The sequence below is a fragment of the Gossypium hirsutum genome, chromosome D11, assembly GCF_007990345.1.
Source record: "Gossypium hirsutum isolate 1008001.06 chromosome D11, Gossypium_hirsutum_v2.1, whole genome shotgun sequence".
In the NCBI taxonomy this organism is placed as follows: domain Eukaryota; kingdom Viridiplantae; phylum Streptophyta; class Magnoliopsida; order Malvales; family Malvaceae; genus Gossypium; species Gossypium hirsutum.
The window spans coordinates 3,862,427-3,875,412 of NC_053447.1; the positions used below are offsets into that span (position 1 = coordinate 3,862,427).

Here is a 12,986-nt window from a genome sequence, read left to right on the forward strand (position 1 = left end):
TGTAAATATCATATTTAAAAGCTAATAAATTAAAAATCAATAATATACACGTATATATATACACATATATATGAAAGTATACATACAAAGAAAAATAAATACACATGTATGAAAGTTTAGAATAAATCAAAATAAAATTGAAATAAATACTATATAAATAAATTTTAAAGAAAACCAAAATACATAAAATGATATATGTATTAATTTGAACAAATCATACATATAAAATGATAATCTTAATATAAATAATAATATATATATTCATATATACAAGAGGTTTGAAATAAACAAAGAATGTAATAAGATAGGGTTTTAAAAAAATACAAGACCAATTTAAATAAGTAAATAAATAGTACATGACAATGAGTTTTAAATGACTAATATAAATTGATTTAAAACCAATAGTATAGGATAATTTTTAAAATAATTAATATAAAAAATAAAATAATGCACAAAGCAACTTAACATAATAATTTACAAAGAATATTGAAATAATCATGTAAAAGTTTAAAGTAATATATATATATATATGAGAAATTTTAAAAAATAAAACCAATTATAGATAAACAGAGGGAAGAAACAAATTTTCAAATTAACTAATACGTATATGCTAAAAAAATAAGAAAAATATGAAAAGCCGTATTTAATCTAAATAATAGGATAATAAGTAGTCAAATAAATTAATAAGTAAAGTTTAAATAAAATAACAGTATAATATAAAAATAAAAATAGAAATAATATTAGCATAAAAATATTAAACGGATTGATAAATCATAAACAAATCAATTAAAAGGACTACATTGAAATCAAAACTAAATTACAAGAAAAAAAACAAAAGTAAAACAAAACGGAGGGCTAGAGTATAATGCGCGAATAACATGAGGGCCAAATGGGAAATATTCCCTTCCCTCAAAACGCAGTGCCTTGACATGGATTAAAATGAAACAAAAACAAAATGAGAGATTAAATCTGAAAAGAAATAAAAGGATGGGATTGAAGTGCGCTTGAATAGTGGAGGGGTTGTGCGAGCAAATAGACCATCAAACGAAATGCGCGGATCCTTCCCTCGGGTCGGGTCACCCCGCAGGTTATAGGGCCAATACAGCGCCGTTTTGGTGGCCACTGATTAGGCCCCAAACGCCGCCATTTCGACACCCCACAAGAACCAAGTTTAAAACCCTAAACAAGGTTATCCTGCCACTAAGACATAACAGAGAAAACTTTGCCTCTCCCCTCTCCTCTTGCGCCGTTCATCGCCTCAAAATAAGGGCTCTCCGAATCCCATGCACGGTTCTGATTGCGGCGGAGCGAGCTCGAGACCGGTCACCAGGTAAATTTCCTTTCTCTAAACTTACCCCCTTTTTAAATTTCTACACTAACAATGAAAAAAAAACAAAAGAGAAACATGGAAAAACAAAGAAAGATTTCAAAAATCACCTTATGAAACTAGGTTTTACACTATTTTCTTTGAATATTTTCTTTTTCGCTTTTTTATTCAATCTCGTATGTATGTGTCCCCTTTACAGTATTCCAATGGCTCTTTTATAGCCAGATTTACAGAAAAAATAAAACAAAATAAAAAAAATGAAATTCCCTCAAATCCCATCTGTTATCTGTTGTTGCTAGCTTTCGTCTGTATTTGCAGGTATTCGGCCAGCCTGGAACAACAGAGAGAGGCATATCCATGTGAAGAAGATGCACGCGCGTGATGGTGTTGCACGCGCGAGGTCTGGGCCTGAGAGATTTGGGTTTAGAAAATTGGGTTTGGGGTCTATTAGTTGATTCAGATTTAGGGTCTGTTTAGGTTTGGCTGATTTTGGGCTAGTAATCTGGGTTTAGATTTAGTATTTGGGTTAAGGACTGAATTAGGCTTTGAATCTGTAAATGGACATTTATTTTTTGAATTTTTGATTTGATTTTAATATTTATAAAAACTAGGCTGTTAATAGTGAATATTTTAATTTAATTTATTTTCTGGTATTTATTAGGCCTGGCAAAATGGGTTATTACACTAATCTTGGATCCAACATCCAACTTGTTGGGGTATACAAGAAAAAGACAATCAAGGGTGTTTCAGATTTTCTTTTATTCCTTAATCCTCCACTAAAACCATACGCGTGCTTTGCACCAAAAAGCCTCACTCTTTTTTCTGCAACTTTATCCAAAAAATAATACTCAGTTTCCTCAACCCTTTCTTTATCTGATCTTTTACATGAAAGTTTGGGCTTCCATTACCAAATCTAGAATTCCACTTCGGTCACCCTTTTGGTGTAAATCCAAAGTGTCATAAAGCTATATTGGACATGAAATTAATTTTTTTATTAATTTCATAACATGTGGAATATGTGTTCTCGAGAGTGAGACTGGTATTACCTCAACTGCTAGTTTGTTGATAATTTATTTGTTGATATATTGGATCAATAGATGTATGTAAGTAAAGTTTACCTAATAACCCTTTTCTTTCTACCAAGTGGAGGAGAGTGATTTTGTTGATGGTTTATTTTGTATTTGTTCATCCCCTCTACCATCTCTTGATTAGATGATTCTATGTTTGAATGTTTTTATCATGTAAAAGTTTGTTTTTTTTTTTGGTAAGGAGGCAAAACTATAACCTTTTTATGTTTTACATCAAAATGATGGTGCCGCAAAACCAAGTATTGTTTTATATGTTTATTAAATATTTATTTCTTAACAAAATCAAATATAGGGTAAAAATATCGTGTTTGGATTTAGATTGCATTTTATCCCATTTATTCAATAGATAGGTATATTACTCCTGTACTTAGATCAAAGAGTAAATTGATCTTTTTTGTTAAAAAATTCATCAATTTTTACTGTTAAAAACTAGCTTGGTTGACAAAAGAACCAGACATGGGCTAATTTTTAACGGTAAAATGAATGAAATTTAAAAAAAAAAAACAGTTTACTTTTTCATTTTTTTTTAGTAAAAAAAACTTTGTTTTCCAACTTACACATGTTTTGTTTTGCTTCGTGTTAAAACTAAATAAATATATCATTATGAGCACAATTGACGTTATACTTTTGATGCGGCTAAGTCAAATGATTATTTTTAACAAATCTTTGATGGATCCCATGGTGCTAAGAGTCTTAAAACAATTCATAGTATTGTTTATAATGAAATAAGGCCCACTTAGTTTCTAAGCCGAAGTAAATGGTCCTTAAAATGATTCAGAAGTGGAATATTTGCTTGGCCCATCATGTCTAGTCTGCATCTCTACAATTGGTTCTAATTTGGGACTAAACTCCATTTCATTGGGTAGCCATGATCTTAATAATAGTGCAATTTACCACTACAGCTCACTATGTCAACTATCGACTAACCTCGAGATCCGCAGCTAACTTAAATCATTCCTGGTCTTGTATGCTTAAAATTACTGAACCATATAGCATTTAAACAAGAGTATGACGGAGATTAGAGCGTTAAATGTTGAAGGCAGCATTAGGCAGTGGAAATGGATGAGGGTGGGGACATATTTGATACTTTGTTTCTCTTTTTCTCACTCTTGCAGCCTTTCGAAAGATGTTTGATAATGAGAGGTCGAAGTTTGTGGGGACTGTTTGGTTTCAACTACGTATAGAAAAGGACTGGTTGTGGGCATTGGTGCATTTTGGAGTTGAGACAAATGAAAACAGTGAGAGAAGTTGGATTCTGGTATTAGAGTTGGGGTGGGTTTGATCAGTCATTGTTGGGTTGATGGAATATATATGTGAAGGCACACATTCTTCTGAAGAAAATTTAGTCCAAACCAGTAGTAATAAAGCAACAATGGTGGGAAAGGAGGAGGAAGCGGTGGTAATGATAATGCCGGAGGTGGAGGAAGTGGACGGGTGGAATCGTTTCAGTGCCCCCCCCCCCAGAAAAATTTATAAAAAAAAATAACAATTTTTATTGATTAAAACTTAAAACTTTTTATTTTTTAATTTCTATTTTATTTTTAAACAATGGTTGTGGTCATACTTATTTTTTTATACAATGATAACACAATTAGTGATAGCTATAGTTTTTTTTATCTCTTTTTTAAAATTATTTTTATGTAAGTTAATTAAAGCTAAATTAAGTTAGAGAAAATGCCATGTAGATGAATGTATAGTACTATTTGTACGTCTTTAAAATTTGACGATGTGACAATTTTATTGGTGCCTAAAAATTATGTTTTTTTAGGATGATCTTAATTTAATTTATTCTCAAACTTTAAAGGGATAAATATCAAAACTATACATTAACTTTGATCGAATGTGTAATGTTATACATAAACTTTAATTTTGTGTGATTTTATACATGAAAATTTACCTTTATTCAATTTTCATAAATTACTGATAACATTATCAAATTAGCACCATTTTACATTTATATATTGCACACACAAACAATTATATTAATTTAATATGAAAATAAATGTATGTATTCATTTCTTTTAATGTACATAATTAAATCAAAAGTAAAGTTTCACGTATTCATTTGAACCACAATTCAAGTTTCATATGTATAATTACACGAAATCAAAAATCATAAATTAAAATTACACGTTAAAATAAAATTCATATATAAATTTAATATTTATCCAATCTTAAATTCAAATAATTGATATGAATAGAAATTTTAGTCAGAATTTGCCAACAAGAAATCAATCGCAACAATAGGATTTGATTTGCCCCCACTACTAGATATTATAGTCCCAACCATGACCCCAAGTGAAGTACATGATTTCCCGCCTTTATTTGCAACCTAAATATCCTACCTTATCCTTACCAAATCAAATAAGAGTACAAAATTCATATCACCACTTAATCATACAGCCCACTCTCCACTTCCTCTCTCTTCTCTTACCATTCCGATGAAAAACCAGCAGTCGTTTCATTTTAATTCAATGATCTGTATCACATTATTATGACATACATTCTTATCAAAACCAGCAATTTTGCATATCTATAACTTAATATTAAAGTTATCCTTTTTTGCACCAGAAGATGATGACCATGTTCCGTTATGGGAGCTTTCAAAAACATTAGCTTGACATGACATTGACTGCCATACTTTATAATTGCTGTCGTGCAGATTGGAAGTGGTGATTGCCTATGCCACACAACAATTATACATGGAAACCCAAGAACTGCGGCCCAAATGCTAAAAAAGCTGTACAACTTGTGTAAATTTTATATGAGGTTGGGGGCTTATCAAACAATGTCAATGTTTAGCAGAGCCCGTTATAGTTTTATAGCTTTTCTGGGCATCAAACAGTGCAAAGCCATTTGGTTTGGTGTCTAAAATCATTTTCCCCACACTCGATGATGATGCAGATAAACTTGAAGTGTCATAAATGGGTTAGATTGGAGCCTCCCAACCCTTGTCGGTCCCCACCCTTGTTTCACATTTTTAATTCATCCAACCAGATGAAACAGGGCCAGGGCAGAGCCCTTTTCAAGATTATCGATAACCTCAATTCGGATGGAACCATTTTTGTTTATGTTCAATTTGCAAAGGACAACTAAGAACTGTCCAAAACCAACAGCAAAGCCCATATTCCCTCCAACGATTCAACATCAAACACGAAGCTGCTTCGGGTACAACCACTCCAAATACCTAAAAATACACATCAACTATTCAAAATAGACGTTATATGTATCTTATATCAAGCAATAGCAAAGAAGTAGAAAATTAAAACGATTTGAGGGTAAAAGAATCAGAAATATATATATAAATCAAACAAAGACAATTAAAATCCTACCTAAATGAGTTACATTCCTAGAATTCTTCCTACCCAAACTAATAATGTTTACAAGTCCAACCGAAACTAACTCGGGTTTAATATTATCCAAAACTGGGAACAGAAGTAGGAACTGAACCGGGTTCCGCCTCACCCGGAGCTTCTCTCTTACGTCGCATCTCAAGCACTTTCCGATGATGGTTCGAGTGTAACTCGCTTGAAAATGTCGGGCTACAAGCTGGTCTGTACTCGGGTAAAAGCCGACCCGATTTGAACCTCACCCCGCAAGCGTTGCACAAAGTCTTAACTCCCATTGGACCAGCTCTCCATTGTGGCGTCTTTGTAACTCCACAATGACTGCACCTACGCGTTGGCTGGGTCCCATTTCCAATGGTTGACTCGGTTGCCGGTCTCTTCTTATGCTTCTTCTCCATTGAAAGCGATTCGGATAGTTCTAAGGTTGAACCTGAACAAAGGAACCAAGGGCTTGAAGCCGAAGGGCTAGAGGAGGATGACGATGAGGAGCTTGAAGATGATTCTGTAAAAGGAGGGGAAGCGACAAGGCACCAAACTCGACCACCAGTTCGACTGCGCTTGCTTCTGGCTTTGCCTGGAACACGAGTTTTGAAACATGTCGTAACTGGTTTCTCGGGTTTAGGCAATTTGTGGTCTGGTAAATTGGGCTTTTCCGTTAACATTCCGGCGGGATACGCTGCCGCAGAGTATTCCGAGAAGGAATCCTCAACGAAATGAGACAACCATTCAAGGTTAGCGACGTCATCCGCCTGTAAAAATGGCACCTTTCTCACCATTAACAACTATTCCCCGAACTCAAAATAGCAAAAGCAATTTTTTTTAAAAAAGAAAGAAGGTTCTTTTTAGAAGTACCGGAACGGCGAGCTCGTTGGTGGATAAGGAACTGTAATCAAAATTGATAGTATCGTTAGAAAAATGGTGCTCTTGGCTTAGCTTTTGTCTCTTATGCGAAGAAGAAACTGGTACTTGTTCTTCTTCTTCTTCTTCATCTTCATGTTGTTGTTCAAGGAAACCCTCTTCGTGAGTGAAGTCAAACAGGTCGTCTACAGAAAAATCATCACAAGAGACTCCATTTTGTCCATTATTTACAACCCAAATATCCTCAAGAAACGCTTGGGGACTTGATTTCAAAGCCATCTCCTTCCTAAAACTGGTCTTCAAAGCTGCTTCAACGCATTCCATTTCCTAAAAAAAACACGTAAAAAAGATAAAAACTCAGAATCTAAAAACAACCCACCACAAAAAAACCACAAGCTAATATCTTTACAAAACTGAATACCTGAAGAGAGGAGGATAATAGCAAAGGGGTGGTAGAAGCTAGAGGAGGAAATTTGAAGAAGAAAGGATGGTGGTGAGTTTGGTAAAGCATTGAATGATGATAGAAAGCATCCATGGTTCCTTTGATTCCTTGTTTTATCTCTCTATCTCTTTGATTTTTATTTTTTTCTTTTTTACTTTTCTCACTTTTCTAGGGGATAAAGAAAAGATTAATTTATGGACACTGTATTAAATTTCTCACCTTTATTATACGTTGGAAATTTATGTATTTATAACAGTAGTACTCTCATAAATTACGAAAAAGAAAAAAGCTGACTGAATTTACGAAGACTACCCTTTGGGGACTTTTTAGTGTCTGGGTTTTGGCAGAATTAAGATCAGGTCAGGTCGGACCAAATCATCAGATTCTCGAATTCTTTGTTTCCTTTTTTTTCTTTTTTTACAAACAAAAAAACCCCAAGGTCGTGAAGACCTAGGAAACCCCAACCTTTTTCTATGTTGCTTTTTTTTTTGGTTTTCTTCAGCGGTAAGAATTTGGCCCGTCGTCTATTTTGACTAATTAATTTCACGTTTTATTTCACCACCGCGTTAATTGCCTGCCGCTCCTCTTGGTTGTTCACAGCTACTCCTCCTTTCTTTTATTTATTTCCCGCCCATTATAGGATAAATTATTTTATTATACAAACCTTATTACTATTCATTTGTGTTACACAATTTTTTAATATATCAATAAATGTATTTAAAGTTCAGTTACATGTTCAAAACTTGAAATTAGAACGTCTGTTCAAAATATAAAATTTTTTGAGGCATTTTAGATTATTTTTTTTTATTCTACTCCATAATTTAAATAGATAATTTTGAGGTGATTAGAGTTTTATAAGACAATGTGATAACGGACTCAAGAATCACAGTGCTTAGGAGAGTTCAACGAATTATGAGAGTTGAAGGCCAGTGACGAATAAAATATATTCTCATAGAATGTAATCTAATTGTTAACTCTTTAGCTAAATTAAATTTAGCATGGAGGTCAAGCCTACAGGTTATTGATGTCGCACCTAACTAAGTTTTGGGGTTCCTTCAATAAGACAAAGTTAGCGGTACTTTCGTTCAATTTAATTTTATGTAATTTTCTCTTTTGTTTATCACCAAAAGATATATATACATCGTCGAACAATAATATAAAATTTTAAAAATGATTGTTTTAAAAAAATAAATCGAGCTTAGGTTTTAACATTAAAGGTTTGAGCTGGACCAATTTGACTCTTTTTTATTTTATTTTTGATATCTTATTAAATTATATAAATAAAATATATAATACTATAATATAAATATTAAAAATATATTCAGTTGTATATGTTTACAATTTTAATAAAAAGAAAAAATTGTAAAATTAGGAAAACAAATAAACGAGCTTAGAATTGGTTTAGATGTGTTATTTAAAAATATTAATAAGCTTGAATAAATTCAAATATTCATAATCGAACTAAACTAAATTTAAATAAACATAAAATATGTTAATCTTATCGAAAACTTTTTATATATTAATATTGTATGAATGCTTTATTTTTTTTATTGGTGTTCGTATATAAGTAATTATTGGAGTTAAAATATATTATCAGTTATCCTCATTTTATAAAATAAAAACATTCTCTTCAAAACAAAAAAAAAAATCTAAATCAAGTAAATGAAATATTTATTCTATAGTTAATTTAGTCTTAACTCGATTAGTATAGATATTGTTGTCAATATAAGAGGATGTGGGTTTGAGTGCGTTAAAGCGCATTATTCTCTGGGAGAAGCTATAATAATTTTAAGTAGTATATAAAAAAGAATCGAGATTATTTAAAAATATATATTTATTTGGTAAAAGATAACATTTAGAATTTGGATTAGTGTTAAAAGTCTACTACAATTAAACCGAGCCGTAATTAAAAAGCTATAAAAACAAATAGTAGAAAAGTAACCCATTGATAATTATGGTAAAAGTTAGGGACAGAACATGCTTTGTAAGCAAAGACAAATTAAAAAGAAGGGTTGGGCCAGCTTTTGTCCTAAATGTATTTCATTACTTAGGTGTTGTGTATTTACTGGATGCAACACCGAAGGGTGACGCGAGTCCCCCAATCAAATCTGCTTTTTCGAGGGTTCCTCTTTTCGACCTCTATATTTAGAAACGCGACGGGATATTTATTGTACTACTACATCAATCTTAAACGCATTAAAAAGCTATCCAACTTTTTTTACAAAATCAATTATTCTGCACGGAACTACCCCCTGGAACTAAACAATTTATATCCAACTAACCACTCTAATATTTTTGGGGTAATACAATTTTTAGCCCTTGATATATAAGTTTATTTTAGTATTTAAATTTAACAATTAGGGCACGTTTGGTTCGCTGTATTGGATTAGAGGTGTAATGGATTAGAGGTGTATTGGAATAGAGGTGTAATTGCAAATCAACTGTTTGGTTGAATGTAATGGAATAGAGGCGTAATAGTAATCTTGTGTTTGGTTGAATGGAATAGAGGTGTAATAGCATAATGGAAAAAACTAAAATGACTAGAATACCCTTAGCATAAATTTGTTTTGGTAAATGATTATTGTTATTGTTATTTAAATTTTAATAAGATTATTAATATTAATAATAAATAATTTAATCATATTTAAACATAATTATTATTAAATATATTATAATTAAAATATATAATTTAATAAAATTCTTAATAATCAATATTCTTATATGAATTTACTCAAATCATAATATATGATACTATAAAAGATAATTTAACATAATTATTATTAAATATATTATAATTAAAATATATAATTTAATAAAATTCTTAATAATTAATATTCTTATATGAATTTATTAAAATCATAATATATGATACTATAAAATGTAATTTGAAATAATTAATATTAAATAATTAATGTTGACAAATGTTTGTTCTCATCTTGGTTACCATCAACATGCCCTTCATCTTCTAACTAATTGCTAGAATACCACTATAAACAATAATTGCAGTCCTTCAATTCAGAAATGAAAATTTCTCCAGCCAAAGTGTCCAAATTGATGATAACAGGAATTCTTTACTAGTTGCAATAAAACAAAAACATGAATCCGATATCCAAGGAAAGCTAAATCCTGTAAAAATTTTACATGTCTCTCTCAATTCTCAAGATCCTTCTCCTTTTATATGTATAAATACAGTGGTTGTATAAGATAAATGATTTCCTCCCATGTATATTTTCTTTCGTTTTTTTGTTATCTGCAAAATTCATGGTGGGTAGACTCTATACATTATTTTTTCTGGGTTTCTGAACATGGCTTTTCCAACTATAGCACTCGAATTTTGCATCTTCATCATCTTCCATGCTCTCACACGCTATAGTGGAGGTCCTTCCGGTGTTTGTGGCTAACTGGAGAGGACCTTGAGGGGAACCCGACTGCAAACTGCTCCCTTTCGAGGATTCTCCAAACTGATCTTGACACATCCATGCATGACCACCACCCAAAACAAGGCCTGATTGATTTGCAGGGGTTGTTGTTGTTGTGGTAGTTGGAAGTCTTCGTGCGTGTAGCCGGTATTTCTGGAAATCAGGGAAGTTCTTACATCAATACTCGATATCAAAACTTGAAAAGAAAACCATTAATAACAAGAAATAACCCTCACCTGCAAATGACTCTTAACTTCATCATTGGTTAAGCTATCTACTTGCATAAGTTCCCTAATCTGCTTTGGAGTAGCCACTGCAAAAAAATTTCAAAGATTTTTGACTCAGAAACTTTAAACTAAAAGGATCAATGAATGAATTGTCACAGAACAATACAATCCTATGATCTCAATTCCCAACAGATCTATGGAATCCCAGTTTCAACTATATTATCATCTATGGTCTCAAACAAAACTAATTATACATGTATAATTCAAACACATATTGAAAAACATTTGTTGGACTCTAATCTATATTTTCCATCAGATCAAGTGCAAATCCAGTCTTCCCATTTACCAAACTTCTTAATTCTAATCTAGCAGGATAATAGGCAATCCAAGAACAGCAAAATCAAATTCGAAACCAGCTAAGTATATGTCTAACTCTCATTTTGGAAATCATGATGTGTGATTACATTACAATAACTAAGGAACAGAACACAAGGCCATGCGTTCAAAATGGACTCTAGGTGAAGTATATAGTAAGCATGAAAAATAATTTTTGATGATTGAACTGGATGATGCTTGTCTTTCAGTCAAGCTCTATGAGTAACCATCAAATGCTTAAGAGTAAACTATTTTTAACTTTTATCCATATCGTCCTCCAAAGATATATCAGTATCCTTAGAAGCAAGTTAGAAATAGCTCGGTTTAAACCAATCAACCCATTCACATCCTATTACAGTATATTTTCTAGATAATCATGATTTCCCTTTTGCTAAACCAAAGTTGAAATGATGGCTTTTGGCAAGTAGCAAAGGACACAAACAAGAGAAGTGGGCAACTTACCTTCCTTAGGACCTTCTTATGGTATCGATAGCCCTAATCACACAAGAAAGAAATTTGTTACCAAATTAAACTATCAGCTGATAGCACTAAATCAAAGAGAAAAAAAAAGTAACCATGCATTGCTTGATTACCTTGCCGGTGCCATAGATATAATCACAATAAGGCCAGCCATGAATACTTCAGGAAAAGAAATAAAAGTTGCAAGTCTAGACGCTGAAAAAAATATCACATAGCTAAACAATAACATAATGTAATTTTGCTAACCTCAGAACCAAGCATTTTAGTGACTGTCAACAAAAGAATCTAAAGCTGCTGCCATCTTCTAAATTCACAAACTTAAAGAGATGCAGACAATTTGAAACTTCAAACAAAAGAAATGAGAACTTTGCATAACAAAGTAAAGAAACATAAACATCTAAAGCAACAATTTTGCACCAGTTAACACTCTGCCATGAATTGATACCGAAAAACGAGTGTTGAATTACAGATATAAAACTACAAATCCTGTTAGGATTAAAAGTTTATTCTTATTCCAGTTTTCATCTGATATTCTCACTCAACAGCAATTATCACCATTTTCTTCTCTACCTTATTGAAGCAAAAACACAGAACCAAACTTCCTCTTTCTTACACTCCCACAAGAGGGACCCTAAATACTCCCTACAATCTTCAGCACTGTCGATAAAATCACAGAAATTTACTTAAGAGCATGAGTCAAAACACTCTTGAAACTGCTTGTGCTCCATGCAATAAACTATAGCTCAACAAACAACCCAATTTACCTTGTATTATTATCGAAGAAACCGACAGTGATACTCTGATTAGCAACTGCCAATTTGTGTTCAGCAGAAGCTCTGACTTGTTCTTCAACAGTTTGAACCTTATCAAAGAAAATATAATCAAACACAATTCAAGGTAAAACAAAATGGTACGCAACAGAAAACACTACTTAATGATTAGGAACATACTGTTTCAAAACGTAAAACAAGTACATCCTTCTTCTGGCCTAGCCTATGAGCTCTTGCTTGTGCTTCAAATCGAGACAGAGAATAATCGTCGTTTCGCATCCATTCTGAGTTATCAATGCATATCATGGTAGCCTAATTGACCGATTTGAAAATTGAAAACCAAAAAAGAAAAATCAACAAAACCCTTTTGAGTAACGAAAAAAGAAGAAAAAAAATACTAAAATAATTGATAATTTAGAAGAAGGAGATCAAAAGAGGAATCTTAAATTGAATAGCTTACCTCGAGAACCATGGCTAAAAAACCGACAAAAAACACAGAATAGAAATGTTAAAAAGAATGGAAAAATCAAAGAAAAAACGCTTCACTCTTTCTTCAATGGATTAAGCTAGAATTTCCAATTTTGTGAATATATTGAAGAGAAAAAGAGAGGGTTTTGGTGTGCGGAGCAGATAGTGTTTGGGGGGAAATGGGG

General features: G+C 32.2%; 2 protein-coding genes and 1 long non-coding RNA gene across 3 annotated transcripts; 1 reads left to right on the top strand and 2 right to left on the bottom strand.

Annotated features, from left to right (window-relative positions):
* Positions 1–702: 702 nt before the first annotated feature.
* On the top strand, positions 703–1,953 carry LOC107912019 (uncharacterized). Its single transcript, XR_001688061.2, has 2 exons — positions 703–1,330; positions 1,646–1,953. It is a non-coding gene; the product is annotated as an uncharacterized lncRNA (long non-coding RNA).
* Positions 1,954–5,694: 3,741 nt separating this feature from the next.
* On the bottom strand, positions 5,695–7,520 carry LOC107912017 (GATA transcription factor 5). Its single transcript, XM_016840049.2, has 3 exons — positions 7,042–7,520; positions 6,615–6,947; positions 5,695–6,511 (listed from the first exon to the last, which is right to left on the bottom strand). Exons 1-3 carry the CDS (start codon positions 7,153–7,155, stop codon positions 5,831–5,833), a joined length of 1,128 nt encoding a protein of 375 aa, XP_016695538.2. The 5' UTR covers positions 7,156–7,520; the 3' UTR covers positions 5,695–5,830.
* A 2,900-nt stretch (positions 7,521–10,420) lies between these two features.
* LOC107911245 (chromatin structure-remodeling complex protein SYD) lies at positions 10,421–12,703 on the bottom strand. The gene is made up of 3 exons (XM_016839118.2): positions 12,514–12,703; positions 12,328–12,425; positions 10,421–12,220 (listed from the first exon to the last, which is right to left on the bottom strand). The coding sequence occupies exons 1-3, from the start codon at positions 12,637–12,639 to the stop codon at positions 12,130–12,132; spliced, it is 315 nt and encodes a 104-aa protein (XP_016694607.2). The 5' UTR covers positions 12,640–12,703; the 3' UTR covers positions 10,421–12,129.
* Between the last annotated feature and the right edge of the window lie 283 nt (positions 12,704–12,986).